This window comes from Staurois parvus, unplaced genomic scaffold (assembly GCF_062004578.1).
Source record: "Staurois parvus isolate SC_StPar_1 unplaced genomic scaffold, SC_StPar_1.0 ptg000237l, whole genome shotgun sequence".
Taxonomy (NCBI): Eukaryota; Metazoa; Chordata; class Amphibia; order Anura; family Ranidae; genus Staurois; species Staurois parvus.
This window is the reverse complement of record NW_028318033.1, coordinates 1,035,902-1,062,855: the sequence shown is the minus strand read 5'-3', so window position 1 is coordinate 1,062,855 and position 26,954 is coordinate 1,035,902. Positions and strand designations below refer to the sequence as shown.

The 26,954-nt window shown below is 40.9% G+C and overlaps 1 protein-coding gene across 1 annotated transcript; it reads right to left on the bottom strand.

Moving 5' to 3' along the window:
• Positions 1–1,004: 1,004 nt before the first annotated feature.
• LOC149460008 (uncharacterized) lies at positions 1,005–18,708 on the bottom strand. Its single transcript, XM_089680274.1, is given in 9 exon segments — positions 1,005–2,066; positions 6,141–6,251; positions 11,405–11,478; positions 15,227–15,323; positions 15,325–15,381; positions 15,696–15,763; positions 16,296–16,426; positions 18,005–18,207; positions 18,314–18,708. Coding segments are annotated over 9 exon segments (1,335 nt in total). The 3' UTR covers positions 1,005–1,867.
• Positions 18,709–26,954: the final 8,246 nt, after the last annotated feature.

Genomic DNA, 26,954 nt, shown 5'->3' with positions numbered 1-26,954 from the left:
ATCAGTGTGAAAGCAGCCTAAAAGTTGTTAATCTTTTTTAGGTATTAATATACCCATTGCAAAAGTGCAGTGTTTGTGTTTAATACGCTAACCTTCTTTTCCTCTTCCAGCCTCTGCTGGCAGCACTCTTTCTCCACGGTGCTAGAAAGGTATCTTGGTATCACTTCGCCTGGGACAGGAGCCGATGCAATAGAGGAAGCAGTGATTTATGCGGTGCCCGTTTCCTCCTCTGCTGGCTTGATGCACTCTGATACTCTGGGATGGCAAGTTGGCAAGCCCAGAGCACAGTCAATGGGTTGCCGACCTCGGGCATGCGCTTTCCTGCTTTGAGGTCGAGGGCCACGCGTTGATCACCCCCTGCCCTAGTACAACCCACTCTCTCCTTGCACATGATATCCCTCTACTCTTCTGGTAGTCCCTTATTACTTCACTACTCCCTTTGCCTCCCTACATAACCTTAGCTGCTGAAGCTAGAGCGAAGGAGAAAACTAGAGAGGGTTGCTTAGTTGACAGCTCTGGAGTGTGCTGGGGCTGCAGCAGCAGTCTAAGGGCAGTTGGATGTCCACATTAGGAGGCTTTTTTCATATAAATAACCTGCACATAGGTTAAATGTCAAGGTAAAAGCACATATAATCTTACAGGAAAGATTATTCTTAAGAATTTGTCCAGCAAAATGGTCTCTTTAAAGCTCATCTCAAACTTTTTTAAAAAGTGCCACTCTTCAGTAGTGTACTTTGAGCCATGGCTAACACCGTGAAGCACCCCCAGGGGTGTGTCAATGACAGCCCAAGCTCACAGGAAGTGGCCTCAACAATGCTGGTCATCATTTACACTAGAAGAGGACCAATGCTAGACAAAAGGTGAGTAATGCACTGAAAGCTGATGTTTTCTTTTTAAACCTGATAAGTGGTTCATTTTTTGTTTTCATTTAAACATGTAGTTGATTAAACAGTTGATTTCTTTTTTAAAAAATAGCAATATTTAAATAAATGAAGTCCATAGAGTGCAGGGAACATAAATATATTTGCACAAGCTTAGTTTACCAGAATATTTTGAATAATGAAAAGCATGTAAAAAAAATAATAAAAAAGTAAGAATCAGCAGAGGATCATGTACTGAGGCTTTACCTTCCCTGATTGCACACCTACTGGTACTCACTACAAAAGCAAACAAAAAATGTACCCACATACAATGAACTAAACAATGAAGGCAGCCACTGCACATTGTTCAACTGTTTTACTTTGGGGGGGGGAGTAGTCTAGAAGAATTATAAATTGAGAAGACTGTGTGAAGATAAGGGTTCTGTATTCATTTAATTGAAGTATCATTCATCACACACAACACCTACTAAAGGCAGTATGACAACATACACACAACATAAGTTTTGGTTATGAATATATGAACAGATGGATACCTGCTTTTAACTTACTTTAAGTGGTTTTATGTTTTTAACCTCTTGAATATGTTCACTGAAATAGAAAATCTTCTGGTATTTCATCACAGAAGAGAATTACGGGGCAGTATTCAATTTGAATGAAAATATTAAATGCTAACACTACACTAACTTATAAACAAAAAAGAAATAAATGAACAAGTATCCAAACAGCTTCCTCTATTCTACACAGTGAAAAGCAAATTCATCTCAAATGGGTTCTATTTGCTGGATTCAGTAACTGCCTTCATATGCTCTAGGCAGAAGGGTCAGATCACATATTTACAAAAACAAAGCATCAGGCCACCATTTCGAGCCTTAATAAACAGGCGCTTTGGTTACATAAAATAGTGAACGCCACCTCTCGCTCCAATATTGTCTCCTAGGGCACAATCCTCATTCACCATTTACACACAATACAAGATCAAAGATCTCTCAATCACGGCTTTCAGGGGAACTGGAACGAGACTGTCGCTTAGGAGAACTCTGGGATGGTTCTCCACTTCCAGATTTTTGACTGTATTTCTTTTCAGGTGTGCGACTAGGAGATCGGGATCTGCTGGCAGAACGAGAAGAGCCACGAGATTTCGACTTGCTTCGGGACCTGGAATAACTTCTTGACCTGGACCTGCTTCTGAGAAAAAAACATTTCTAAGTAAAGAATGCACAAGAGGATATCTAAAGCCTCATATTTAGAGGTGAAATCAATGCAGTGATCTATAGAAATAACATGCATGGCGGCATTTCTGTATGTTGTCACTTCTACAGTTTTGAAAAGTGACAATCTGAGATATTCCACTTACTGGAACTAAGGGTGCACCAAAATTTCATCTGAAAACACCCCTATCGGCTGTTGGCCGATATAAAAATAAGCACCGATGCAAGTGCCGAAAATGACCCCGCCCCCTCACTGCTCGGTAGTTCTCAGCCTTACCTGGAGAAACCAACAAACGATCCCGGTGCTAGGCATAGATATAAGTAAAGGAAAGATGGTCTCCACTCATCTCTATGCCCTTTTTTTTAAATCACTAGATCAATGCTTTTTTTGATCTAATGTTTTACATTGGTGAGGAGAGATGTGGGGTCTTATTGACCCCATGTGTTTCCATAAAGAGAACCGGTCACTAATTATTTCCATCATAAGGTGCATGCATTCCTTGTGATAGGAATAAAAGCGATTACAATTTTTTTTAAAGGGACAGTGCAAAATGTGTAGTGGTGAACACATACAGTCAGGTCCATAAATATTGGGACATCGACACAATTCTAACATTTTTGGCTCTATACACCACCACAATGAATTTGAAATGAAACGAACAAGATGTGCTTTAACTGCAGACTGTCAGCTTTAAATTTGAGGGTATTTACATCCAAATCAGATGAAGAGTGTAGGAATTACAACAGTTTGCATATGTGCCTCCCACTTGTTAAGGGACCAAAAGTAATGGGACAGAATAATAATCATAAACCAAACTATCACTTTTTAAATACTTGGTTGCAAATCCTTTGCAGTCAATTACAGCCTGAAGTCTGGAATGCATAGGCATCACCAGACGCTGGGTTTCATCCCTGGTGATGCTCTGCCAGGCCTCTACTGCAACTGTCTTCAGTTCCTGCTTGTTCTTGGGGCATTTTCCCTTTTTGTCTTCAGTAAGTGAAATGCATGCTCAATCGGATTCAGGTCAGGTGATTGACTTGGCCATTGCATAACATTCCACTTCTTAAAAAACTCTTTGGTTGCTTTTGCAGTATGCTTTGGGTCATTGTCCATCTGCACTGTGAAGCGGCGTCCAATGAGTTCTGAAGCATTTGGCTGAATATGGGCAGATAATATTGCCCGAAACACTTCAGAATTCATCCTGCTGCTTTTGTCAGCAGTCACATCATCAATAAATACAAGAGAACCAGCTCCATTGGCAGCCATACATGCCCACGCCATGACACTACCACCACCATGCTTCACTGATGAGGTGGTATGCTTAGGATCATGAGCAGTTCCTTTCCTTCTCCATACTCTTCTCTTCCCATCACTCAGGTACAAGTTGATCTCGGTCTCATCTGTCCATAGGATGTTGTTCCAGAACTGTGAAGGCTTTTTTAGATGTCGTTTGGCAAACTCTAATCTGGCCTTCCTGTTTTTGAGGCTCACCAATGGTTTACATCTTGTGGTGAACCCTCTGTATTCACTCTGGTGAAGTCTTCTCTTGATTGTTGACTTTGACACACATACACCTACCTCCTGGAGAGTGTTCTTGATCTGGCCAACTGTTGTGAAGGGTGTTTTCTTCACCAGGGAAAGAATTCTTCGGTCATCCACCACAGTTGTTTTCCGTGGTCTTCCGGGTCTTTTGATGTTGCTGAGCTCACCGGTGCGTTCCTTCTTTTTAAGAATGTTCCAAACAGTTGTTTTGGCCACGCCTAATGTTTTTGCTATCTCTCTGATGGGTTTGTTCTGTTTTTTCAGCCTAATGATGGTTTGCTTCACTGATAGTGACAGCTCTTTGGATCTCATCTTGAGAGTTGACAGCAACAGATTCCAAATGCAAATAGCACACTTGAAATGAACTCTGGACCTTTTATCTGCTCAATGTAATTGGGATAATGAGGGAATAACACACACCTGGCCATGGAACAGCTGAGAAGCCAATTGTCCCATTACTTTTGGTTCCTTAACAAGTGGGAGGCACATAAGGAAACTGTTGTAATTCCTACACCGTTCACCTGATTTGGATGGAAAATACCCTCATATTAAAGCTGACAGTCTGCAGTTAAAGCACATCTTGTTCGTTTCATTTCAAATCCGTTGTGGTGGTGTATAGAGCCAAAAATGTTATAATTGTGTCGATGTCCCAATATTTATGGACCTGACTGTATGTAGGCCATGCCCACATATGTAAACAGTGTTCAAACCACACATGTGAAGTATCGCCACAAATGTCAGACCAAGAGCAATAATTCAAGCACTAGACTGCCTCTGTAACTTTACACTGGTAACCTGTAAAAGTTTTGAAAGCGTCACTCATGGAAATTTTTTTAAGTACCGTACTTTGACGCCATTCCACGAGCGTGCACATTTTAAAGTATGGCATGTTGGATATCTATTTACTCGGCGTAACATCTTTCATATTTTACAAAGAAAAAATAAAATTGGGGTATATATTGTTTTTGTTCCCAAAAATTTTTTTAAAAACTGTCCATTTCGGTTTCAGTTTTCGGCCAAGTGCATCCTGAATTTTCGGTTTTGGTAACAGAATATTCATTTCAGTGCACCACTAACTGGAACACTTCTGTAACTCGCCCTATTTTTGCTCTCATTAGAAAGTCACATAGTGTAAGGGGCCAAGCGCTTGCTCTATCTATATATTTTAATAATAAAAGAAAAAAAAACACAACATACACGTCAGAGCAACCATTTCTATCCTTGGCAACAAAAAGACACCTTGCTCATTAAAGCCTCTACAAATTCCAGGCAAATGTGACTATAATAAAGTAGTAATATAAGTGCCTGGACAAATTAAAGTGGTTGTAAAGACTATTTATTAAATTAGAGGGTATACCTACTAGCCCTTAGTAAACAGGGTGCTGTGGGGGGCACTCCTAAGCTGGGCAGTGTGGATCCACAGACACACAAAGAGCGGCACAGCAACACCCCTCTCCGCTTTCTCCCTATAGGATTTGACTGTCAGCAATATTTCATCTACAGTACATATCATCAAAATAAATCTCTGTCTGCAAATGACAAGGCTCCCATCTAGATGTCTTTTTCAGAGAAGGCTTTGCATATTTCAGTAGGAGAATGCTAAACTGCATACTGCATCTTTGACAACAGCATGGCTTCGTAGTAGAAGAGTCTGGGTGCTTAAATGGTCTGTCTGCAGTCCAGATCTTTCACCAAAATGAAAATATTTGTCACATCACGAAGCAAGAAATACGACAAAGACAACCTAGGACTATTGAGCAGTTAAAATCCTATATCAGGCAGGAATGGGACAATATTCCTCTCCCAAACCTCCAGTGACTAGTCTCTTCAGTTCCAAGATGTTTACAGGGTGTTGCTAAAGAAAAGAGGATATTACTCCGTAGTAAACATGAATCTGTCCCAACTTTTTTTTGAGATATGCTGCTGCCATCAATTTCAATTTAACTTACTTTTTTCTTACAATGGTACATAGTCTCAGATTAAACACTTTAATGTTTTTTATTTTCTAATGTGAGTAAAATGTGGTTTGATGAGATTTGCAAATGACTGAATTCTGTTTTTATGTAGATTTTTACACAGCATCCCAACTTTTTTGAAATTGGAATTCTACATCTTTAAACATGAACAAAGTTTCCAGTAAGGAAAGCAAAACGCAAAAGGGTAGCTAGTTATTATTATTATACAGGATTTATATAGCGCCAACAGTTTGCGCAGCGCTTTACAATATAAGGGAGACAGTACAATTACAATACATTTCAGTACAGAAGGAATAGGAGGGCCCTGCTCGTGGAGCTTACAATTTAAAGGAAGGGGGAGGTGATACAAAAGGTGATAACTGCGGGGGATGATCTGGTGGAGGTGATTCAAGTACCGTTCTTAGGTGGAGGTGGAGTAGTTTGTATCAGATTTGCAAAATGTGCAATTTACTAGTTCACTGCACCCATGGCTAAGAAGAACACCAAGCCTCAATATCCCCAACCACAAAAGAAAAAGGAAGATGAAATTTACCTGTGTTTCTTGCGATCTTCAGTTAGTTTTATTTTACGACCACTAAGCTCCATACCATCCAATTTGTCGATAGCGTTCTTCATATCATTATAGGATGCAAATTCCACAACCCTAACAACAGAAACATTTTAAGTACCTGAATATTAGGCAAACAGAGCGACTAGAGCACGAGCAGATTGACAACACGACCAACAGTAGAGCCACTAGCAGTAATCATTTTGTTCTCCCAGCAGAGACGGCTCCCTGCTGGGAGAACACAATTGTTCTACAGGAGGGATTCTTCCAGGTTGCAGGAAGGGGAAAAAAAAAAAAATTGCATAATCTCTGGCCTGCATTACACATAATGGAGCTGAGGGTGTGGCAGCGATAACTTGTATATGGGGGTTGTTTTGAGTCATCATAAGGCAGTCCATACATTATGCAAGCAGTGATTGGGCCACAAAAGCCTCAACAGGCTGGTTATACTGAAGGCATCCAGCCTACCCATCGAGGGAATCGAAATTCAGCTGGTTCAGCCAAACCATACGAATTTCAATCCGTTTATGGCCAGTTTAAAAAGTACAGTCACATTTCTAACTGCTAATATTAGATACACAATCTGTTGAGATTTAACATGCAATCAGAAACTGACAACATGACAAAGGATGACAACAGTTACCTGCATTTAATTTTTATATACCTGAGCATCATAAGAGTGTCCAGGGCAGTCACGGTGCAAATTCCAAGTTCAAGCGCTATATGCAGAAGAATGTGTCAGAGTTGGGAAATCATCTTCCCAGTAACTCTGCCCAAGTGCTCTAGCTAATAGGCAAAGATATGTCCTAGGAGTCCGGTTTTATTGCCAAGGTAAACACAATTTTGCCTAACACACTTCAGAACAAAAGTGGGATTTTTGTACTCAACATAAAATCTATTATTTGAAGTCCACTGAGAAACAGGAATTCAGAGACTGCTGGGTTATACCACTGCCTAAAGGAGAACTGAACACCGGGCCAATCCAGTATAACCACTCCTCCTTTGAGGAAGCCTTAGTTTTGTGACAAAGCATTGCCAAGCACAGAAACCCGGGCTGCACATGGATGACACACCTTGTAGTTCATCCAACAATGCTAGCTTCCTACACATCCCCTGCTTATGGTCACACCTCTCCGATGTGTTTCACCCTGATTGGGCTTAGTGATGAAGACAAAGCCCAATTGGGAGTGAAATGAGTGAGAAGCGTAGCCACATACGGGGACTATGTAGGAAGCTAGCATTGTTAAACTACAGGGTGTGATGTCAGTGCGTGGCCTCGGCTTGTGTGTGTGTGTGTGCTGTATCGAGCAGGACAAGCTTTCTGAGGTCAGCATCTGGCGCATTAGGGTCTTGGAGTGGTGCTTTCTGATCTACAAAGCATTACCAAGAGGAATATCAGTGATGAGACCTGTGTCCCTCAACTGACTCAAAGAAATGGATTTCAAACTGTAAAAAAAGCAAAACTGAGGACAGTCTGCAGCTCAAAGAAATGCAGGTTTTCCTTTATGAGGACAAAGTCACACTCTCTAATGGACGCAGTGGCTACAAATAAGCAAACTGATACCCATACTATATTTAGAGAAAGGAGGAAGATCTTATAATGAACTGGAGCAAGACAGAGGGACTGAAAAATAGATGTCCAGGTTGATGTGACAGGCTGAAATTACTTTACCAGGAAAGCAAGTTCTGGGCTACACCACCACCTTGTCCTTGTGTAAGACCAGAATGGGATCTTCACAGAATAAGGCAGCCAGCTAAAACACTTGCCTTGCAGAGGTGATGGCAAGCAGAAATGTAACCTTATGAGCGAGATTAGAAAGGTCAAACGGTGGTCTTTGGAATGCCCAGAGAACAAAATTCAGATCACATGGAGTGATGGGGGAGCAAACAAGGGAGCAAGCCAACACCACTGACTCCAAAGAAAGGACTAAAGGCACAACAGGGGTATATGCAGCTAGAAGCATCAATGCAGCCTAATATAAAACACTGTAAACAAAAATAAGCGCAAACCCACCTGTGAAAGTCACAGAAGTCCTTGTGTATAACAAATGCTACAGCAGTTCATGATAAAAGAAACCATATATCCTTAATTGGTGAAAGTGGGAAAGAGTCCACACATAGATTGCCAGATGAAATCTACCTGGTGAAATCTGCAGCCGATCTGTCATGAGACTCGACCTACTACAGTCTCTTCCCCAGTTATTCTCAGCCCCCCAGATACTGCTGACAGGAAAAATGAAGAGAACTCCAATTAATAATAAAGAAAGCTTTATTGATAAACAACATATCCACTTAAATATAAGCATGCTGCCGCCTGTGGACCTTGTGAGGGGGTCCTGGATGGATAATCTCTAATCCACTTCTTGGCCAGAGACTGAGAGGATACGGGACCAACAGGAGAGGCACTTGCTGTATGGAAACCAAAAAGCCACCCACACAGCCGGGGGAAGCCACTGGAGGAAACCACTCACCAAAAGTATGGAAAAGGAGAGGGTCAGGATATCTAGTGAAGAAGGTGCCCACTGGAGGGAAGCTCAAAAACCACCCACACAGCCGGGAGAACCAAGCCGCTGTGGGGACCTGCGGGGGGACCTGCCCTGTAGGACACTCATTGTACTGACAGACCCCTCCCCAGCCCGACTAGCTGCGTCTGTCATTAAGATCTTCCAAGACATAAGAAGGAAGAACTTCCCCTGACCTGAGCTAGATTGTTGAGCCACAAAGCCAGGAACTACCTGGTCATCGGTCTCAGACAAAATGGTTTGTTAAAAAAACTAGACTGCCTTGTTCCACAAGTGCCTTGTTCCACAAGGACAGGGTGTTGTGATGCAGAGGTCTGAAGTGGAACTGGGTAAACAGAACTTCCTCAAAAAAAAGAGTCTACCATCAACCTCAGAACTCTCATGCAGGATGCGAAGAGTCAGGCAACTCCAAGACTGAGGAGTCCGAGCCTGGGAGCAGAGAATTAAAAGTTTCTTCTGGGGGGGGCTGTGTCTAGGATAAGACCCAGATATATAATCCAAGTGATGAATCAATCCCAGCACTGACGTCTGACGATTTAGGGCCCAGAGGAGCTGGGCATTTTCAAGGTCTGGGCGAACCAGGCTATACTACCTGCATGCACTCACTGTTCCCTTAACACACAGGTGTCAAACTGGCAGCCTTCCAGCTGTTGCCAAACTATAAGTCCCATGAGGCATTGCAAGAATGACAGTTACAAGCATGACTCCCAAAGGCAGAGGCATGATGGGACTTGTAATTTCACAACAGCTGGAGGGCCTCCAGTTTGACACCCCTGCTTTAACAGAAGGTTGTTCAATTATCCCACAAAAGGGGATGCCCTGGGAGCTCAGTAAGACTAGCACAAGAGCCAACAGCTTGGCGAATACTTAAGGTGCAATAAATATGCTGAATGGAAATGCTGGGGACCTGCAGGTGCAAAGAAAAAAGGAGGACATGCAAGTATATGTCCTTGATGTCCAGAGAGGCAGGAACGTCTTGCTGTAACTCTGAAAGCCTGTAATTCAAAGCAGCAGGCATTGAACTCCAAATGCTCTATTTATATATCAACTGCCATATTAAATCACATTTCTTATGACCTTATCCAAGTCATCAAGGATTTGGCAGATGAAGGACAAGACCAAAACAGGTTGCAGTACAGGGCCTGCCACAGAACAAAGTTCAAAAAGAGCCTTGTTGATAGGGGGTATCCTACATTGGGATAGGTAAAGCTTTGTTAAGACAAGATACTGCTGTTTCCACAGATGGGGCAAGCCCCCTTTTTAACAAAGTCCTCCTCAAACAGGTACAAGGCTAATAGCCAAGCTGGGGGTACACAGTTTAAGGGTCTGCCAGTCTCCAAAAAAAAGATCATGGCACACAGAAGGTGCATCAGAAAAGTCTTGGCAGTCTTCAGGACCCCAAAGAAGCCTACTATGGGAACAGCACTAGTAGAAACTACAGCCGCATAACTCAAGCCTTAAGGAGGCGCATGCCTTGTCAATAAGTGCCAAGATGGTCTTCTTGAATTTAGGAGTAATGGTAGAGGCCTGCCTGTTAAGGAAATTAAGAGACTCAAGAGGCTCTTGATGACCAAGGCTGGCCGTAGATGGATTGAAACTTGGCTGGTTCAGCAGGGACCCACCAAGATTTGATGCATCTATGGGCAGGCTGGTTGTACTGAAGTTGACACATCGAACGACTGCAGTACAACCAGCCTGTCAGATTTTTTTGTATGTTATCATTCTGTTCTGCTGTCATTGAAGGCTCCTTGCAGGCAAAACACAATAGTGCTGCAGGACAGATTTCCCCATCAACACTACCAGATTTTCTTTCTTGCAATATGTGGTTGCAGAAAATAAAATTGCATCTCCTATGGCTTGCTTAAGGCTCAGAGGCTACTAATACTTTTAGCAGATCAGATAAGGATTCTATAGGACGAGACATGGAACCACAGCTATGATCACTGTGGTCAGCCCATAAAATCTTGCCATGATTTCGATGAAACCCTCCTAGGGTACAGCCAAAAAAGGAGGCCATGCTGTATTGAGATTCCAAAGCCAGCAAAGAAAAAACAAAAAAAAAAAGCTGAGGGAAAATTATAGGCAGTCAACGTCAGACACCTAAGAAGGAACACTGCAGATAGCGGTTAGTGAACTGGAGGCACCCAAGGCAGCAGGACTGATCTCCATGTGTCTAGGATCCGATATGTTGCACCTCAAGATGGAGAAAACGTAGTTGAGACCTGCAGAGCACTGTGTAGCTGACTCAGTACACTCTAAAATAAACCACCGCAACACAAAGCCCAGTGCCCAAAGGTCAGGGCCTGGACTAGCCATGCGCATTCATTCAAGCAGGGTCAGAGTTTGGCACTCCCAAGTGCCAAGGAAAGGCCAGCCTAGGTAGCTGTGTAGAGAGACCAGCTCAGCAATGATGCAATAGGAATCTTGAAAAAGAACAACAAATAGGTTAGACTTTTCTCTGCATAGCAGAGAAAAGACATTTATTCTCTTAGAACGCTATTAAAATACAAAAGGCACGCTGAAAGTAAGAGGGGTTATACTGGGCTGGCTCAAAATTTGTTTGCCAGTATCCCCCAATACTCCTGTAGGCACTGACCGTGGAGATGAAAAATATATCCCTGGTCAAGGGTCTGACTTCATAATATAGAAGATGGCATCACCACTCCAGTTAATGAAAATTAAATGTACACCACAGAATAAGTCAGGTAAAAGAATTCAAGTACGTACCCTTCATTCCTGTTACCCCTGTGTGCATCAACATAAGTCACCTCTCCCGCTTTTCTCATAAAATCCTTCAGATCCTGTAACAATTGGAGACGCATTAGCCTAAATCAAGATAATTATCCATCTTACTATATAGAAACAAATATGAAAATATTGATAATGAGGTGGCGGAAACTTGTTTTAACTAAAAGATCCTAAAATAAATCAGTGTTAGTGTCATGTGGGAAAAGAGAGCTACAATGTATATTATACTGATGAATTAGGTGTCTGCAGTGTAAGCACAGGATAGCATGTTAAACATTCTGATAAAACAGACTTAACTAAGGTAATGTTACATGAGAAATACAAACATATGGAAATATAATAAATTGTAGCTCTTTTGTATAACAAGCTGATTGATACATATACTTAACTAGTGTCTGAGTTTAAAATTTGGTATTATATTATTATTTCAAACCCAATTTACTTACCACAGTACACAATCAGTGGTCGAAGGTACCTTAAGCAAAGAGCCGCTTGTCCATAACCTAGATGACCTTGTGAGCAACTCACTTACAATGAGAAGGGTGGAAGGCAGCAGGAGAGCACCAGAGTCTCAGTAAGTGAGTGACGTTAACCCTGAAACCACTGGATGAAAAAGACGAAACATTTTTCTTCATTTCAACTGTTTCGCAAATTCAATTTCTGGGGGTTAAATATTTACCATATTGACTTTTTTTTTTTAAACAGCATAGGTCAACTTTAAAAGTGATTCTGAGAGGACACATATATGGAAACAGCCAATGCTGACTTGCCTTTTAAAACTGCAAGTTCCAGGACTGTCATCTTTATCCTGACCTGGAACAAGGATGCATTATTGAAGTCTGAATTGCTTATACTTATTACTGATCCTAGATTTTATTACCTAGCTGCTGATCTGGAATAACAGCCCCAGAGCTTGAATTAGCAGATCAGCGATTGCAGCTACTGTACTTTATGTGCACAGGTGCCCTTTAAGTTACTTACCTACTCCATTGGGAATAGCCACAACTCCCCACTTTACTACTCCCACAACTGAGACAGTTAGTTGGTAGTTTCCTCAATGTAGTCACTGCATCTAACCCTAAGGTTACCCAAACTACCAGAGACCTCTGCCTATTAAGCAACCCAATCTGTAACAGATGTGGCAATTCGCTGTGATGGCCAAGTCTGACAGGTCTAACTGGTACAGAATCATGCTGACCTCTGGTGGAGTTTGGAGATCAACAGAAATTGACAGTGGCATAAATGTACCATTGCAGATTTTATCCTTCATGGCCGTCCAATATGCAAGCAAATATTTCTCGATATTGCTAGTCAGGGCAGTGCACATACAGGCAGATTGTGTGACAAGAAAGTCTAAAAAGGACATCTTTCAGCAGATGTGAGGCTCTGGAGGCTTCTAAAAGCAGTCCTTGCAGCAAAATGCAAGATTCACTTATTTGAGTAACCTCTACCTGTATAAATCACTATTAGAAGGGCAAAAATGTACCTGTAACTACAAAAAAGTTAAAACATTTACCTTACCCCATTGCAGGCCATGACATCACCATTCTTCCAGTAAGATTCCTGTGGAACGAAGAGCACCCTAAATCTCACAAAAAGAGACAGTCCAGGCCAGTGCAAGAACGTCTTTTTGCAAGATTTGGAAGCCACTTCATCCTCAGGATTTCGATGGAAGGATCACAGTGTCACCCTCATCTAAAAGCCATGAGCAGAAGGGTTTAAGAAAAAGTATGTATTCTAACCCTTTCCTTACAGGTACATTTTTGCCCTTCTAACATACAGTGATATATACAGGGAGAGGGTACCTAGTTCTAATAAGTAGACCTTGCATTTTAAAGCAAGGTCCATTTCAATCACCTCGTTTTTTTAAAAAACAAAATGTCATCTTAAAACAGGGAGCCATTTAAGTCATCGTTTTATTTTTTTCTCCAATATAAACAAGTAATTAGGTGCCATTTTGTTAAGCAGGTTTGTCTTTTTTTTATTGTTACAGAACAGGGTCTAAAATGTCTAAAGAGGGGCTTGAATATGATCCATTTAACAACACCAAGACACAGTCACTTCAAAAGTAACATTTAAATCAGGGCTTGAACTCTGCATCAAAGAAATGACAATAGGGTTGATTTACGAATTTACGAATATGATTTGGATCATATTCAAGCCCCTCTTTAGACATTTTAGACCCTGTTCTGTAACAATAAAAAAAAGACAAACCTGCTTAACAAAATGGCACCTAATTACTTGTTTATATTGGAGAAAAAAATAAAACGATGACTTAAATGGCTCCCTGTTTTAAGATGACATTTTGTTTTTTAAAAAAACGAGGTGATTGAAATGGACCTTGCTTTAAAATGCAAGGTCTACTTATTAGAACTAGGTACCCTCTCCCTGTATATATCACTGTATGTTAGAAGGGCAAAAATGTACCTGTAAGGAAAGGGTTAGAATACATACTTTTTCTTAACCCCTTCTGCTCATGGCTTTTAGATGAGGGTGACATTGTGATCCTTCCATCGAGATCCTGAGGATGAAGTGGCTTCCAAATCTTGCAAAAAGACGTTCTTGCACTGGCCTGGACTGTCTCTTTTTGTGAGATTTAGGGTGCTCTTCGTTCCACAGGAATCTTACTGGAAGAATGGTGATGTCATGGCCTGCAATAGGGTAAGGTAAATGTTTTAACTTTTTTGTAGTTACAGGTACATTTTTGCCCTTCTAATAGTGATTTATACAGGTAGAGGTTACTCAAATAAGTGAATCTTGCATTTTGCTGCAAGGACTGCTTTTAGAAGCCTCCAGAGCCTCACATCTGCTGAAAGATGTCCTTTTTAGACTTTCTTGTCACACAATCTGCCTGTATGTGCACTGGAGGGTGCAAAATCTGTTGCAGCTCTGCATAGAAACCAATCAACTTCCAAGTTTTATTGTCAAAGCTTAATTGAACAAACGGAAGTTATAAGGTGACTGGCTACCATGCAGAGCTGCACTAGAATTTGCACTCTCCAGTTTTAGTAAATCAACCCTAATTATATACAAAACTGTAATATGCTTTACTGTCTAATATTACAGATTGCTTCCAAGAGTTCGTGAATTCCGTGTTTCTCAGAAGATTCTGTAATTGTATCAGCCAACATTAACTGCTTTGCTAAACAGTGGTAACAAAATGTCTGCACTGATCTAAGAAAATACAACATAAATTGTCATAAATTGTACAACAGGAAAAAGAACTGTAATTACATGAAGGTAAATGCAGGCAGCACACATTCACAAAGAATAGAAAAACAGATGTTTAATCACAAGTCATGTTTTACTTTTGTTGCAGCTAGGCTTAACTCCAATGAGCGGGACAATAGGTACAAAGTGTTGCATCGAAAACTCCCTTATGAATCTCCCATGGATCTAAAATCATTGGTACATATTACAGCACTTGATGGGTTATACAGGAAAGCATTATAGAGTCCACAGAAACGGTACATTATGGTTAGCTGTGGAACCAGAGAAGTATTTTTAGTTGGAAAAGAACTGTATGGGACAATGCAAGTAACTCAAAGTTAATATAAGCTAGTAAGACAGAGGTATTTAGGGGTTATAAACAAACCTGAAAGTTGCAATTGCTCAGCTGTGCATAGAAATGTAATATGCTAAGAAACAGACGCCTGTAACTGATCAGAAATGCAATTTTCTTAAGTATTAAAAAGGTGTTTCTCAGTGCAATGTGAATATGTGCCTATTGCGTTAACCTTTAAAAGTATATAACATTTTCTTCATGGACAGTTCAGTTTTAAAGGTTAGAATTATGCTCACCTGCCAGCTGACACGGGAAGAAAGATTCTCTACAATTATCCTGTGCTCTGTACGAACTGGGGGGCCATACCTAAAGAATAATACACATAATTACCACACCTCCCATCATGCCTCCTCTTCCTCTACGATTTCTGGCATGTTCAAATGTGACTCTTGAATGATGGAAAAAACTGCATTAATGTTCTCTTAGTATTAAAAGCATAGAAATGTAGCTAGTTAAGCTCAATTTATACAGACATTAATAGAACAACTGAGACGGGTTTGCTTGTGTTGTGAATGCCAATTCAAACTTTGATGCCCCTGCTGATTTAACAGCAAACATGACCATACCTTTCATTATTATTTTATAGTATTTATATAGCGCCAAAGGGTTTGCTCAGCGCTGTACAATAGCAAGGGGGACAGAACATGAGACAGGACAGAAACAATACAATACACGAGGGGTTTGAGGTCTTTTTTGAGATTACAATCATTGCACAGTTCTTTTCCGTTCAGCTCATACACAGCATCATCTGCATCTCTATGATCTTCAAACTCCTACAATAAATCAAACAGCAGATACAGCATCTCAAATTCATTTTTTTTTCATATTAAACAGTTTTCTGCCTACTGAGCAGAAGTGGTCCATAAGACCTCAGGTGTGAGAAACCTGGCAACGGCTGTTGCAAAGCAACATATCTCTATAAAGAGCATCATGGGAAAAGAACATGTAAAACAGCAGTAAAGCATCGTATAAAAATAGAAGGCAGTGTGTCAATTTTAGGAACATGACATCTGCTTCCAATTTTGCTTATGCCAGTTTGTTGTACTGTTCTCCACCATATAACATACATTGGGAATACATCATTCGTTTCCTTGTAACATGTATGGGGGAGAAATGTAAACTGATAGTAGAGGCACCATTTTCACTTGCTAATCTTCAAATTACAGATGTTTTTCTAGGGTCCCCTGAGGGTGTGGGCTGTCATCAAGGCAATTATTTTACCTTTCTTATTTAGAGACTAAAGCAGAAACATTTTCTATAAATCCAAAACTATATAGACATTTTTGCATGTCAGTTAAAACGTACCACAAATCCAAATCCACTCTTTAGGTTGATCTCCCGGATACGTCCATACCCTTTGAAAAACTTCTCCACGTCTCTCTCACGGGCATGAGGACTGAGCCTCCCTTTTTTTTCTTTTTGCCTGCGTCCTGAGATTTACCCAGCCCTGATTTAGAATAGAAAGCCTAAAATAAACTTATATATAAAAAATATATATAAAATCGAGCGCAGTATGTGAATGTAGATAGGGTAGCTGCTGGCACAAAAAGGCACCTCGTGAACCTCCAGAGTAAATGGTAAAATATGAAAGTGCAGCGCTAACTTAAAACAATGATTACACATATGATAGATCCCATATGAATGTGGATCGGCAAAATGACGGTGTCAGTTCATCAGATGTGCTAAATACGTATACAGTCTCCAACGCGTGAGGAGCCAGAGATAGTAGATATCAGAAATGATAAAGAATAGCCAAGTAGTGCACTAACCAGATAGCGCATGTTAAAGCGCATGGGACATTTAGGACCTGTCCCTGGTACTCAGCCACTGTATCACTGGAGCAAGGCGGTGTCATCTATAGGGTGACCACTAGATGTCATCTGTCCGGATGGAAGCTGTATCCAGCCACTGTGTTAATGGATCAGGTGGGTGTCATCTATAGGGTGACCACTAGATGTCATCGGTTCCAGGAGAAGCTGTATCACGGATCCAGGGATGTCACTGCAGATGTGTTCTTGTTAGGCACAGTCCCAGGACCTTCTGGATTTACAGGCTCCCCAGAAATAAAGAGCCCGTGGAAAAAGGCCTCAAATAGTGTGATAACGTTTATTTAAAAATGGACAATCAGAAAAGAACTTACTAGCAAAAGGTACAGCTGCTTATAAACGGCCAGACCGGCGGTACATGTACATAAGATAGCTTGGCACTTCCCTAACGCGTATCGTGTAAGTACACATCATCAGAGGGGACTGTGCCAGTGGTAAGTGTGGTGTTTTAAACCTAAAAAGGCGCCAAAATCACTGCAATGCGGCGGCACCGTTATTGCCGGTTCGCGCATGCGCAGTAGCGATCGGCCGTTCGCGCATGCGCAGTAGTGTCCGCGGCGGCCATTTTAAAGAAGACCAACATGAATATATGGACATACAGGTGTTGGTTCTGCAGTAATCTTACTGGGAATAAGATACTGCAATCCTAAAAACGCACGGGGCAAGTATAGTAATGCATGGACCATACTGTGTGCCCCCTTGTAGCAAAAACGGCCTGGTGAAAGGCAAAGTTATAAAAATATAAATGAGTGGGATCTCATATATGAAGCGATTCTGGCACTGAATAAAGATGCAGATAAAAACCAAATACATCAAATATGACAAACGTATGGATTAAAAACCATCTGGTTAAACAGTAATACCCATAAAATATACAATTTAAAACCAAATGTACTGAGATTAAGGTGCATCGAATATGTTAAAGCGATCAAGAGATAAAGGTGCATCGACTTTTTTTTAAAACGATCTAAACACTCAAATAGGAATACAGATAAAGGCAAAGTAAAAATAATCTGATTAAGAAGTGACATCATGAAAAGTACTTAAAGATCGATCAACTGGTATCAATAAAACAATTGATATCTAATTCTACATTTAGTCCTTGTGGAGCTTGGGACTGTAGAAGATAAATCCACTTGGTCTCAAGCATAGAGACCGCGCGTTTTTTGTGGGTACCCCTCCAGTTACTTTTGACGATATCTATACCCACAAATCGCAGGGAGTGTGGATTCTTATTGTGTCGCTGGCGGTAAAGCATAGACAAGGAGTGCTCCGTGTAACCTTTCTTAATATTGACCAGGTGCGCCCTCAGCCTGTCTCGCAGTCTCCTTGTCGTTCTACCGACATATTGCTTCCCGCAACTACATTCCAAAAGGTAGACAACATAGGAGCTGTAGCACGTAATAGTAGACTGAATGTCAAATGATCTACCGGTAGCATTTGAACAAAAACTTTTTATCGGGTTCTTGTGAATGCCATTACAAAGGCATATCATACATCTGTTGCAAGGAAAAAAATCCTTTCCTATTTAGAAAGTCAAATGTCAATTGCTTAGGAGGATTGACAATGTTGGGGGCTAGTCTGTTTCTTAATGCAGGTGCTTTTTTATAGATGATTTCTGGGTGTTCCGGTAAGGCTTTACACATCACCGGGTCGCTCTTAAGAATGTTCCAGTTCTTCCTAATAATAGTGGCAACTTCTTTATATTGCATCGAGAAGGCAGTTGTAAAAGGACAGAAAATCTCTTTATTGGTCTTATGTTGGGTAGTTAACAGATTGGCCCTGTCCAAACTAGCCACTCGGTCAATCTCCATATCCAGTAGTTGGCTGTCATAGCCCTTTTCTATGAATCTAGTTCTAAGAATGTTGGATTGCGCGATGTAGTCTTGCATAGCGCCACAGTTCCGCCTTATCCGAAGGAATTGTCCCCTAGGGATGTTATCCAGCCACCTAGGCAGGTGACAACTGTCTTTTGGGATGTACCCATTTCTGTCTGTACCTTTAAAAAAGGTTTTGGTGGTAATTCTAGTACCGTCATTAATGAGGGTGAGATCCAGAAAATCAATACTACTGTAACTATAATTGAAAGTGAGCTTAATATTTAGGTTGTTATAGTTTAGAGTGGTAAACAAAATTGAGTAGTGAAGAGTCATCGCCATCCCATAGCAACACTATATCGTCTATGTAGCGTCGATAAAAACGCAAATGTGGCCACTCCATGGAATATATCACCTCCTCCTCCCATCTTGCCATAAAGATGTTCGCTAGGCTTGGAGCGAATTTCGCGCCCATTGCTACGCCTGTGGTCTGCAGGTAATACTTATTGTCAAACCAAAAGTAATTGTGCTTCATTGCGAAGCTTAATAGTTCCAATAAATATTGCTTCTGAATGTGTGGTATGTCTATGGCCTCATTCAGATAATATTCTGCCGCCTCTAAACCATCTGCATGCTTGATATTACTGTAGAGCGAAGCAACATCCGCCGTTACCAGAAAGGTAGGCTTCTCTATTTTAATGTCCATGATCTCAACCAGGATTTGTTTTGAATCCCTCAGGAAAGATGGCGTGTTGCGGACTATTGGCTGTAGGAAACAATCAATATATTCACCAACCCGGGAGCACAAGGACCCTATGCCACTCACAATGGGGCGACCTGGAGGGTTAATTGGGTCCTTGTGGATCTTGGGCAGGCAATACAGGACCGGAAGTCTGGGTACCGTAGGGCACAAAAAATCACGCTCTTTTTTATTTAGGATTCCCGAATCGGATCCCTTTTTTATCAGAACCTTTAAAGCTTTTTTGTATGACAACAGAGGATTACTCGGAAGTTCTAAATAGGTGTCTTTATCCTGGAGGATATTCTGAACTTGCATTAAATAGTCAGATTTATTCATGACCACAACTCCTCCCCCTTGTCCGCTGGTCTAATTACCAACTCCTTTTCCTTTAATAATACATTGGTCATCGTGTTAATCTTGTCTTGGTTAAATGACTTATTGTACCGTTTTTTTACCCGTATATTATCAAGATCTTTAAGGACCATATTTTTAAATACATTGATATATGATTGTACCTGGGGGTTAAACAAGGACGCATTCTTGAGATTGGTGTTCTTGAAATTAGGGTTCCTCACATTGGATGTTACACTTGTGATAGGTTTATTTAGAAAATGTCTCTTCATCGCAAGTCTCCTTACAAACTTGTGGATGTCTATAAAAGTATTAAATTTGTTTAGTTTAGCCGGTGGAGCAAATTTTAGTCCTTTGTTTAGAAGATTTAGTTCTTCTTTAGTGAGGATCTTATTACTGAGGTTAAAAATGCCTGAGCTGTTTAGGTTTTCCTTCTTTTGTCGGTTAACCCTTGCTCCTCCTCGTTTTCCTCTCGTCCTAGACCCCTTTTTCGTCCCGAGCCTTCCCCTAAAAAATGATGTTGGTTTAGGGTATTGGGTGGTTGTAAGTTAACTCCATATTGTGTTGCTTCGCTCTACAGTAATATCAAGCATGCAGATGGTTTAGAGGCGGCAGAATATTATCTGAATGAGGCCATAGACATACCACACATTCAGAAGCAATATTTATTGGAACTATTAAGCTTCGCAATGAAGCACAATTACTTTTGGTTTGACAATAAGTATTACCTGCAGACCACAGGCGTAGCAATGGGCGCGAAATTTGCTCCAAGCCTAGCGAACATCTTTATGGCAAGATGGGAGGAGGAGGTGATATATTCCATGGAGTGGCCACATTTGCGTTTTTATCGACGCTACATAGACGATATAGTGTTGCTATGGGATGGCGATGACTCTTCACTACTCAATTTTTTTACCACTCTAAACTATAACAACCTAAATATTAAGCTCACTTTCAATTATAGTTACAGTAGTATTGATTTTCTGGATCTCACCCTCATTAATGACGGTACTAGAATTACCACCAAAACCTTTTTTAAAGGTACAGACAGAAATGGGTACAACCCAAAAGACAGTTGCCACCTGCCTAGGTGGCTGGATAACATCCCTAGGGGACAATTCCTTCGGATAAGGCGGAACTGTGGCGCTATGCAAGACTACATTGCGCAATCCAACATTCTTAGAACTAGATTCATAGAAAAGGGCTATGACAGCCAACTACTGGATATGGAGATTGACCGAGTGGCTAGTTTGGACAGGGCCAATCTGTTAACTACCCAACATAAGACCAATAAAGAGATTTTCTGTCCTTTTACAACTGCCTTCTCGATGCAATATAAAGAAGTTGCCACTATTATTAGGAAGAACTGGAACATTCTTAAGAGCGACCCGGTGATGTGTAAAGCCTTACCGGAACACCCAGAAATCATCTATAAAAAAGCACCTGCATTAAGAAACAGACTAGCCCCCAACATTGTCAATCCTCCTAAGCAATTGACATTTGACTTTCTAAATAGGAAAGGATTTTTTTCCTTGCAACAGATGTATGATATGCATTTGTAATGGCATTCACAAGAACCCGATAAAAAGTTTTTGTTCAAATGCTACCGGTAGATCATTTGACATTCAGTCTACTATTACGTGCTACAGCTCCTATGTTGTCTACCTTTTGGAATGTAGTTTCGGGAAGCAATATGTCGGTAGAACGACAAGGAGACTGCGAGACAGGCTGAGGGAGCACCTGGTCAATATTAAGAAAGGTTACAAGGAGCACTCCTTGTCTATGCTTTACCGCCAGCGACACAATAAGAATCCACACTCCCTGCGATTTGTGGGTATAGATATCGTCAAAAGTAACTGGAGGGGTACCCACAAAAAACGCGCGGTCTCTATGCTTGAGACCAAGTGGATTTATCTTCTACAGTCCCAAGCTCCACAAGGACTAAATGTAGAATTAGATATCAATTGTTTTATTGATACCAGTTGATCGATCTTTAAGTACTTTTCATGATGTCACTTCTTAATCAGATTATTTTTACTTTGCCTTTATCTGTATTCCTATTTGAGTGTTTAGATCGTTTTAAAAAAAAGTCGATGCACCTTTATCTCTTGATCGCTTTAACATATTCGATGCACCTTAATCTCAGTACATTTGGTTTTAAATTGTATATTTTATGGGTATTACTGTTTAACCAGATGGTTTTTAATCCATACGTTTGTCATATTTGATGTATTTGGTTTTTATCTGCATCTTTATTCAGTGCCAGAATCGCTTCATATATGAGATCCCACTCATTTATATTTTTATAACTTTGCCTTTCACCAGGCCGTTTTTGCTACAAGGGGGCACACAGTATGGTCCATGCATTACTATACTTGCCCCGTGCGTTTTTAGGATTGCAGTATCTTATTCCCAGTAAGATTACTGCAGAACCAACACCTGTATGTCCATATATTCATGTTGGTCTTCTTTAAAATGGCCGCCGCGGACACTACTGCGCATGCGCGAACGGCCGATCGCTACTGCGCATGCGCGAACCGGCAATAACGGTGCCGCCGCATTGCAGTGATTTTGGCGCCTTTTTAGGTTTAAAACACCACACTTACCACTGGCACAGTCCCCTCTGATGATGTGTACTTACACGATACGCGTTAGGGAAGTGCCAAGCTATCTTATGTACATGTACCGCCGGTCTGGCCGTTTATAAGCAGCTGTACCTTTTGCTAGTAAGTTCTTTTCTGATTGTCCATTTTTAAATAAACGTTATCACACTATTTGAGGCCTTTTTCCACGGGCTCTTTATTTCTGGGGAGCCTGTAAATCCAGAAGGTCCTGGGACTGTGCCTAACAAGAACACATCTGCAGTGACATCCCTGGATCCGTGATACAGCTTCTCCTGGAACCGATGACATCTAGTGGTCACCCTATAGATGACACCCACCTGATCCATTAACACAGTGGCTGGATACAGCTTCCATCCGGACAGATGACATCTAGTGGTCCAGTGATACTCCAGTGATACAGTGATACAGTGGCTGAGTACCAGGGACAGGTCTTAAATGTCCCATGCGCTTTAACATGCGCTATCTGGTTAGTGCATTACTTGGCTATTCTTTATCATTTCTGATATCTACTATCTCTGGCTCCTCACGCGTTGGAGACTGTATACGTATTTAGCACATCTGATGAACTGACGCCGTCATTTTGCCGATCCACATTCATATGGGATCTATCATATGTGTAATCATTGTTTTAAGTTAGCGCTGCACTTTCATATTTTACCAGAATAGAAAGCCTAGATGATGGAAAAAGTTCATCTTTACAAAACTGTGCAATTGTTCTACAGATACTACAAAACGTGTTCTGTGTTGCAGTATAACATCCAATCTTGGTAACCTCGGTATCTAGCAGGATTCCCTCGCCAGGCAGAATAATACATGTTGCTTCTTTTCAGTAAAGACAAAGAATACTGCAGGTGTATAACATGCTTTGCCACAACGGGGCTATCAAAAAAGGAGGAGACACCCAAATCCCTGTGGAATTGGTTCTGTGTGTATCTTTTGAAGACAATAGAGAAAAATTAAGTGGATACAAGCAAGGAGCTGTTTTGTTAAAAGCAGTGGGAAAAAAAAAAAAAGATTCTTCTGCTTTGTGACTTTTTTTTAAATCTGAAGTAGCAACACATCTGTAACTAACACTCTTGAAAGGTTAGCACTGTTGCCTTAAGGTGACCCTGTTCCCTTAGGGCACGGGTGTCAAACTGGAGGCCCTCCAGCTGTTGCCAAACTACAAGTCCCATGAGACATTGCAAGACTGACAGTTACAAGCATGACTCCCAAAGGAAGAGGCATGATGGGACTTGTAGTTTTGCAGCAGCTGGAGGTCCACCAGTTTGACACCCGTGCCTTAGGGCTACCTTTAGCCAAAAGTTACTCAGTAAAAGAAGCGTTTATACACAACTACTTTTCTTTTCATGTATTGAAAAGTTGGCTCAAGTATTAGACCATCCAATACTTGCATCTCCACCAGCCACGGTGGTTCCTCCTGCTGGCTCCTATGTCCTCTGGGGTGATGTACTGGCTAAAAGTGATCCTGTGCTGATAGGGTAGCTGTAAGGTGAAGGGCTATTGGGTTCCTTCCAACCACGGGCACCAGCTGCATTGAGTTCTGCATATGGCACAGATTCCATCAACAATACAGTATTTTAATCATCCCATGGTTGAACACTGAGTATACAGACAATATTGAAAATCTGGCAAAGATTCTACCCAAATCTACAGAAAAACCAATTTCTGTCTGAAGTTGCACTTTAAAAATGTAAAGCCAAATTTTACAATCCCTTAAAGCGATTCTAAAGGTTCATTTGTTTTTGGAAAATAGCAAAACATGTCTATACTTACTTGCTCTGTGCAGTGGTTTTGCACAGAGCAGCCTGGATCCTCCTCTTCTGGAGTCCCCTGTAAACGTTTCTTGCTCTCCTGTCTACTGGGTGCCCCCGCAGCAAGCAGCTTGCTATGTGGGCACCTGCTGCTCCATGTGTCCATTCACACAGTCGCGGATTGGCCCCGTCCCTTCTCTCTCCTTATTGGCTGACTGGCTGTAATTGACAGCAGCAGGAGCCAATGGCTCCCACTTACTGTCTCAGCCAATGAAGAGGCAGAGACCTAGGACAGCCGAGGCTGTCATTCACATTGCTGAATCGCGATAAGGCTCAGGTAAGAATTAGAGGGGCTGGGGGCACTGCTACACACAAGAATGCATGAAGGTAAAAAACCTTCAGCCTTTACAACCACTTTAACACTGTGATTTCAGGACTAAAACCCATCAACTGTCATTCCTGCACCAATGAACATGTTTTTAGTGGCCAAGACACACTCACTGAACAGAAGAATGGCAGCATTCTGGGTTTATCCTGGAAGCTAGCATGCAAACAAATTGTTGAGACCAATATTATTCACAAGACGTTTAACCCTTTCACTGCCGGATCAATCCCCTCTCCTCCATTTTTCACAAACATGCTAAAATGTACATATTTCATTGAAATATACCTAAAACACTACATGCGTGTATTTTTGATTCTTCTAAAAGCAAAGGACCCGTGGAATAAAAAGATTGTCGTTGCCATGTTTTATGTGCCACATTTTTGCAACAAAATTTCAAGGTAAAATGAACTCAAACAATATAATATTCTAAATTTAAAAAGTTGAGGGGATGAGAGCCAGCTGAAGAAAGAAACAAGCTATTGGGAACATGAGTGTATTTGCTTCCTGCTACAGCAGTAAAACAGGAAACATAAGTAAACATATGGGGGTCACAAAAGTGTTTCAAGCTGAACTCCAGGCAGACTATAATATATACAAACAAATGCAGCTTTGTATTTATGAATACATCACTCAGTTTTTTATTTCATTCAAGCAGTTTTAGCACATGAATAAGTGCAGTTCTGACTTGACAATGTTTAGGGTGGAGACGGTTGATGTCATCATGTAGAAATGACCAGAGTTTACAGGGAAAAGGCTTTATAGGCTGATTTTACCATTTCCAAGCCGATTTTAGGAGAAATAAAAAGGTGGATACCTGTGTGCACTTAGGATTTAGTGCACAGACAAAATGTGAGTGCAAACTTATTATTCATTACAGATACTTATATAGCGCTGTCAATTTATGCTTTACATATATATTGTACATTCACATCAGTCCCTAACCCTCAAGGGGCATATGATCTAAGGTCCCTAACTTACATTCATACATAAACATACTAGGGCCAATTTAGAGAGAAGCCAATTAACCTACCAGCAGGTCTTTGGAGTGTGGGAGGAAACCGGAGTACCCAGAGAAAACCCAGGCAGGCACAGGGAGAACATGCAAACTCCAGGCAGGAGGTGCCGTGGCTGGGATTTGAACCAACAACCCCAGTACTGCCAGGTGGAAGTACTAACCATTTAGCCACTGTGCTGCTCAAACTTTTAATTGTGGTGTTTTTTTTTTTAACTAGTTGCAGCCTTTGGGAATGTGTAGCATACCCAGTCTCTCTGCTCTGCTTTTGGGACCCTCTTCCCAGTATACCAACTTCTCTTGAGTGTATTGTATTGCTGGCATTACAATATACTCAGAGAAGCAGCTGTAGCTGTCAAAAAAGCAGCCTGACAGTGTTTATAAACAACACAACAATTACACAAAGATACAATGTAACATTGTTACATTTGTATCTTTCGGTTCATTAATCTGCATATCAAAAAGGATTAACTTCGAGCTGCAAAAGAGGTCAGTTAGGCTACTTTTACACTGATCCGCTGCAAAAACGCCTCAAAAACACATAGGTTTTTACCTATTTTTTTAAAGGACACGTGACTTAAAACTGCACCGAAAACACTTCTCAGAGGCGTTTTTCATTGATTTCAATGGGAAGAGGCATTTTTGGGGCATTTTTTTTTTAACTCCCCAAATATGCTGCAAGCAGGAGTTTTTACACTGCACTGCAAGTGCCAAGCCTCAGTGTGAAAACATACATAGATATACATTCACAAACACAGGGAAGCCATTTTCTTGAGCTTTTCAGGTGCTTTTTTTTTTTAACGCAAACATGATTGAAAAACTCCTGAGTGTCAAAGCAGCCTTAAAGCTACCTGTCAAGTTTAAAAAAAGGTTTTGGTTTTTTTTATGATCCTGTTTAACCCCTTATTAATCCTTAGTTAACACTAATCAACCCTAAGTAACTTTCTAGTCTCCTCCTCTCTTCATCTATTATTTTCCTGCTGGTATTTGTTTGTTTTAGTTTATTAGCTTTTAATAATGATGTTAAACATGTTTAATATACAGTGGATATAAAAAGTCTACACACACGTTAAAATGTCAGGTTTCTGTGATGTAAAAAAATGAGACAAAGATAAATCATTTCAGAACTTTTTCCACCTTTAATATGACCTATAAACTGTACAACTCAAAACATAAACTAAAATAATGTGGTTGCATAAGTGTGCACACCCGAGAAGGCTGTGGAAGGCAGTGGGGGAGGGGAGGCATCATCTCCCGCTGCTGAGAACACGGGCATATGATGAATCGGGTCTGTGGACCAATACAACTGCAATTCATTTTTTTTAGTAATGCCCATGTTGAGGGTTAGGTCCAAAAAAAAATTAAATTCGGAAACCGTAATGAGTTTCCATGCGAATGGTCTGGCAAAGTTTGAATTTGAGTTGGCGGCGATAAATTGTTGTGCATATAAATT